Source organism: Alligator sinensis, unplaced genomic scaffold, assembly GCF_000455745.1.
Source record: "Alligator sinensis unplaced genomic scaffold, ASM45574v1 scaffold647_2, whole genome shotgun sequence".
Lineage (NCBI taxonomy): Eukaryota > Metazoa > Chordata > Crocodylia > Alligatoridae > Alligator > Alligator sinensis.
In genome coordinates this window covers 4,705,950-4,712,488 of record NW_005841832.1, presented here as the reverse complement: position 1 = coordinate 4,712,488, position 6,539 = coordinate 4,705,950, and the positions used below count along the sequence as shown (strand labels likewise).

Below are 6,539 nucleotides of genomic sequence, written 5' to 3'. Positions count from 1 at the left end.
GGTGGTATCTGAGGGCTTGGCTGTATATCACTGCTTTTTTGGTGTGTTTAGGGTGATTGCTGGTTCTGTGCAGATATGTATGTTGGTCTGTGGGTTTCTTGTATAACGTGGTCTGTATTTTATCATTTTGGATACTGATTATAGGTAGTAGAAGCTTTTTTTTTTTTTTTTTTTTTTTTTTTTTTTTTTTTTAAAGGTGGACCCCCATCCTGTCTTATTCTCAGAAATGTTTGAATCATTCTGACTGGAGCTTAATAAAAAAGAAATACACTCAACTCAGGCTGAGGCTGACACTCACCTGAAACATTTCAGCCTGCATGGTTGAAGTCTGTCAGAACTACGGTCAACACTTGCCCACACATATACATACCTTAGTCAGAGAATCATAGAATTATAGAAAATTAGGGTTGGAAGGGACCTCAGGAGGGACTTCCAGAGCAAGACAGTGTGCGGCTGTGACTGCTTCCCCAACACAACTGGGGAACAGATATGAAGCCCTGGTAGCACTGAAGGATGATGCAGCAGAGGAAATTGCATTAACCATGCAGGCTGAGCGACAACTGAGCAGCCTGAAGATGAGACTCCAGGTCATCACGGTGGGTGACACCCTCCTGAAACGCATGGAGGGGCCTATTTGTTGACTGGATCCCATGGCACGGGAGGTTTGCTGCCTGCCCAGTGCCAGGATCCAAGACATCACTGCGAGGATTCCCGACCTCATCCAGCCCTCCACTTACTATCCCATGGTCCTTGTCCACATGGGCACGAATGATAAAGCCAGGAGTAGTCCGGACTGCATCATGAGTGACTACAAAGCTCTGGGGCCAGGCTTAGGAAGTTGGGGGCACAGGTGGTCTTCTCATCGATCCTCCCGTTCAGCGGTTGCCATCAACACCAAGATGCCTGCATTAGAGAAGTCAACCTGCGGCTCTGAAGTTGGTGCCATTGTGCAGGTTTTGGCTTCTACAACCACGATCCACACTGCCATGAGAGAGGTATCCTGGGACGAAATGGTCTTCATCTTTCTTCTAAAGGTAAGAGTCTGTTCTCTTACAGGTTGGCTGATCTCCTCCGAATGGCTTTAAACTAGGTTCGTCAGGGGATGGGGATGCAGTGGACAACAAGAACCTATGTTCAAAGAACCACGAGCCATGCGATGAATCAGCCCAGGTAAGCACTAAGGGGCCTGACAGACATCAGGACAAGGGGGTACCAAGGGCACCCGCTGGGGGGCTTAAATGTCTCTACACTAATGCTGGAGCATGGAGAACAAGCAGGAGGAACTTGCACTCCTGCTTGCAAACAGCAACTTCGACCATAGCTCTTCAATGAGTTTTTTGCCTCTGTATTCTTGAACTCAGATCTAAATACATCTCCCAAATGCATTACTGACAGAAGCAGGGAAAACACCAGCCCAACAACTGTCAGTGCCAACCTAGTAAAGACTGCTTGAAAAATGCATGTACAAAATAGCAAAAGCTACTCTGAAAATTATGTGAAGAAGCCTCTCGCATACTTTCTGGACCATAGCATGCACCATTTCACTGCTTTGACTTCAGCACCAAACATGCAAGGTGGTAGCTACTACTGAGCTTCAGCTAGAGAAAGAGGATAAGAAGGTTGAATTCAAGTAAAAATATCTTTTATCCAAAGCTAAAAAAAAATTGACATCCCTTTTTGTACTTCTGTGAGGTTATTACTGAGTAGGAGGACATTCCTAACCAGGGCCTGACTTGTCAGGAACTGAGGTCTGGAGTGTTCCACAGTCTGGATCATGTCACAGTTCAAGGTTAATGTAGTGATAGTCTTGCTGGGAACATGGCAGTCTGTCAATACAAACTCATTGAATCCATACATTTGCACCAAAGATTCTGTTGACCCATAGCCCCAGGGCCACTCTAATCTAATAATTAAAAATAAAATTTAAGTCCTTAACATGTATTTAGAGCCAATGGACCCATGGATTTGTTGAGGCTGACAATAACAACCAAGGCAGCAAATCCAGTGGCACTGGCACAGGCTGTCTGGAGAGGCTGTGGAATCTCTATCTTTGGAGGTTTTTAAGACCTAGGTAGACAAAGCCTTGGCTGGTATGGTATAGTTGAGGATGGTCCTGCTTTGAGCAGGGGGGTTGGACTAGATGACGTCATAGATTCATAGATGCTAGGGTTGGAAGGGTCCTCAAAGGATAATCGAGTCTGAGTCCCTGCCAGTGGCAGGAAAAAGTGCTGGGGTTGTGTGACCCCAGCCAGGTGCTCGTCCAGTGTCCTCTTAAAGACCCCCAAGGTAGTGGAGAGCACCACCTCCCTTGGAAGCCCATTCCAGATTCTGGCAACCCTAACCGTGAAGAAGTTCTTTCTGATGTCCAACCTAAACCTACTCTCCATCAGCTTGTGGCCGTTGTTTCTGGTTATTCCAAGGAGTGCTGTGGTAAACAGAGCATCTCCTATTCCCTGCTGCCCCTCCTGGTGAATTTATATACTGCCACAAGAACCCCCCTCAGCCTTCTCAGATCCCTCAGCCTTTCCTCATAAGGCCTTCCCTGCAGGCCTCTAATCATATGAGTGGCCCTCCTCTGGACCCTCTCAAGGTCTACATCCTTCCTGAATTGTGGTGCCCAGAATTGGACGCAGTACTCTAGCTGCAGCCTGGCCAGTGCCTCATTGAGGGGGAGCATCACCTCTCTGGACCTGTTTGTGATGCATCTACAAATGCATGACAAAGTGCGGTTAGCTCTGCTAATTGCTTCATAGATTTCATAGACGTTAGGGCTGGAAGGGACTTTGAAGATCATCAAGTCCAGCCCCCTGCCCAGGGGCAGGAAGTCAGCTAGAGTCAAAGGACCCCAGCAAGATAAGCATTCAAGCGTTTCTTGAATAAGTCCAGAGTAGGTGCCTGTACCACATCTGGAGAGAGTCTATTCCAGGTCTTGGGGCTCGGACAGTAAAGAAGTTTTTTCTTATGTCCAGCCTAAAATGGTCTTGTAGGAGTTTATGACCATTGGTCCTTGTTTTTCCTTGGGGCGCTCTGGTGAACAGACTCTCTCCCAGATCCTGATGAACACCCTTGTGTACTTATAGGTACTTGGTCACATTAATGACTCATATTAATCTTGGAGTTGACAACGACTCTGAGATCTCTTTGTGCTGCTGTGCTGCTGAGAAGGTCATCCCCCAGCCTATAGGTGTACTGGTGATTCCCTCTCCCTAGGTGCAGCACCTTGCACTTGTCCTTGTTGAACTGCATCCTATTGTTCTCTGCCCACTTCTCTAACCTGTCCAGGTCTGCCTGGATTTGGTTTCTTCCCATCAGTGTGTTTGCTTTGCCCCATAGTTTGGTATCATCTGCGAACTTGAACAGAGTACTTTCCACACCCTCATCCAGGACGCTGATGAAGATATTGAACATCACCGACCCAAGGACTGAGCCTTGGGGGACCTCACTGCCCACATCTTTTGAGGTGAATACTGACCTGTCCACCACCACTCTCTGGGTATGACTCTTAAGCAGATTTGCCACCCACCTGATTGTGTAATTGTCTATGGCACAGCCATTCAATTTGTTTATAAGACTAGGATGGGATACTGTGTCAAAGGCCTTCTTAAAGTTCAAGCAGACAACATCTACCTCGACACTTGCATCTAAGCTTTTAGTGACCTGGTCATAGAAAGAAACAAGGTTAGTCTGGCAGAATCTACCAGCTATGAACCCATGCTGGTTGCCCATCAGTATTAAATTACACACTGGACTCCTACAAATGTGATCCTTGATAATTTTTTCAAGGGTTTTCCCAAGGATAGAGGTGAAACTAAATGGTCTATAGTTACTTGGATCTTCTTTCCTCCCCTTCTTGAAAATAGAAACCCCATTGCCCCTTTTCCAGTCCTCAGGGGTCTCACCTGAGCACCACGAGTGCTCAAACAGTCATGCCAGTGGCTCTGCTATGATACTGGCTAATTCTTTCAGCACCCTTGGGTAGAGCTCATCTGGTCCTGCTGATTTAAAAACATCCAGCCCCTCCAAGTGACTCTTTACTAGGAGTCATTGTAATGCCACCATAATCTAGTTCATCCATAAAATAGAACTGAAAACAAGTTAAACTCTCTGAGCTTTAGTTCTCTCTTTCTAATATGCATTTGGAAATATGTATCTTGATGAAAGTAAGTTACCTCCAACCTAATTAGCAGCTTCTTCTGCTTGCAAACTAAGTACATCACATGGAAAATTAATTCACAAGTTACACTTTGACAACAACATTATCATTAAAAAGACAGTAGCTGATTACCAATGATTTTCTGAGACTGAAACATGCATTAAGCAAACCTCCCAAACTAGACAGAATTCTCATGCTATCCTGAAGCAAAACTTTCATCAAAAGTCATTTTTTAAGAATCATTCTGGAACCAAAATATTTTTGCATCACTGCATTATCACTCCTTTTTTTAATTTAGCAAGTTCCAAAGTAATAAAAAATAAGTAAGACTTCACATACCTAAATGGGAGATATGGTGGATTAGACCCAGATAAAAGTGATCTGTAGGTTTCTTCTGGCGTCTTCTTTAAATAAATTACCTAGAAAAAAAACACAATTAGTCTCTAGAAGAAAAATGACCCATAAAACCCCAAACCTCAAAATAAAGTTGTTATTTTTAATGCCACACAGATCTGCATTTTCACAATATATTCCTTCTGACAAGATGATATAATAATCTGTCATCCAAATCAGCTACAATTTAGTAGGATCCAGTGTGGTGCATTTATGTAAGCAATAGACTCAAAGTCAAATAGACAGATAATATAGGATGGTTTTCGGTAGGGATTATCCTGCCTCAGGCAGAGAGTTAAACTAGATGACCTCTGGAGATCTCTTCCAGCTCTGCTTCTCTATGATTTTATAATTGTTTAGACTGCTGCAATCTATAGATGCACAAAGGAAGATTTGTAATGGAATGCAAGGATAAATTGGAGTGAATAATTTACTTAGTGAATTTAATCTCTTACTAAGAACATACTCATGAGCACATTCCATTCCGTAATAAACCTACTTCTTTCCCATGTGTTCACCAGCAAGAAGGACACGGTTCCCAAGTACAGATCACAGAACAGATTACTCCCAAAACCAATAGTACCTCAGCAGGCCACACAGGCCAAAACTCAAGAGAAAAGACTTCGCCCTTTGTTCCCTTAAAGTAATTTCCTGTTCCTATATAAGCGGCCTAGAAACTGACTTGGAATTATTTTCAAATGAGTGAAATAAGTAATTTCCTCATTAACATGCACTTAAACCACTGAATAATGATAACTCCCATTTGGCTCTCCATTCCTTGTAACAAGAATTTTTTTGCCACCTGCACAGCGACATATGACTTTAAAAGAGAGAAAAAAATCTTTGATGATGTAGCCTAAGACTTCCCCCACCACTATCTTTTCTCTGTCTGCTTTGGCTGTCACAAGCCATCTCTAAATGAAGGTGATGTGTGAAATCAAATCTTGAAAAAAGAATCTTGTAAGGTCTGTGATAAAGACTAGTCTTTCTTGAAGCAAAGTGGAAGTGTTCAGGTTCAATTACTTTCAAAGGGGATACCCACAAAAACCCCCCAAAGGTTGGCAAAGGACATGGATCCTGAGGTTCAAATCAAAGCAGCAAAAGGCTGTTCCATGGCACAGGTATAACATTACAATCCACCACCTTCAGTACCAAATCAGATGATATACCATTAATATGTCCAACTAAACTGAATCACCCACTCTAAAACTATAGATCAGGGTGGGCAAAATACAACCCCCGGGCTGCATCTGGCCCACCAGGCCATTCAATCCAGGCAGCGGTGCCCCTAAAAAATTTAGAAAATATTTATCTGCTCCTGGTTGCCTGTCAAAGATGACAAGAGCCAGGGGCAGCAGGACCCAAGGAGAGCTGGCAGGATGCAACAGACGAGTCCCGCCCTACCCCCAGTCATTCCTCTGCCTTCCTGTCCCTGCAGTGCTCTGGCACCACATGGCTCCTGGATGCAGGGCCAGCACTGATACCTGGGGAGGGAGGGGGGGCATAGAGAGGGACTGAGTGTGCGTTTGCAGGGTGAGTCCCACACACACCCCCCATCATACACATGCACCCACACCCCCTTCGTACTGCCATACATGCAGACCCTCACACACCCCAGCCACCATCCCCCCTACACATGGCCCCCACAAACCTCATACCCACCCACATGCCACATATCCACACACCCACATGCTCCCTCCCCCTACACCCTCACACCTATCCACCCCCCACAGGCACACCCTCCCCCACACCCCACATACCCACACACTCACAGCCCCCCATAAACCTATACCCCCCACAATATATAAAAATAAGATTTCATTTTAAGCTATTATATACAATCACCTCTGCGTACACTACACAAACACATGTAAACTAGGACAAAAATATTTTTGAAATCATATTAATGAATGGTATAGGTGTTCACTTTTTAGAATATAATTTGGTATTTTTCTGGTTCTGAGATGGCAAAACCCCTTGCTGAAAGGAGTAC

At 44.5% G+C, this 6,539-nt stretch overlaps 1 protein-coding gene across 3 annotated transcripts in view; it reads right to left on the bottom strand.

Annotated features, from left to right (window-relative positions):
- CDC14A (cell division cycle 14A) overlaps positions 1-6,539 on the bottom strand; it is a 133,181-nt gene that overhangs the window by 72,520 nt on the left and 54,122 nt on the right. For all 3 annotated transcript variants that reach the window (XM_025197231.1, XM_025197243.1, XM_025197235.1), the window contains one exon: positions 4,493-4,572. In XM_025197231.1, the coding sequence (XP_025053016.1) occupies positions 4,493-4,572 (80 nt within the window). The remainder of the gene's footprint in view (positions 1-4,492; positions 4,573-6,539) is intronic.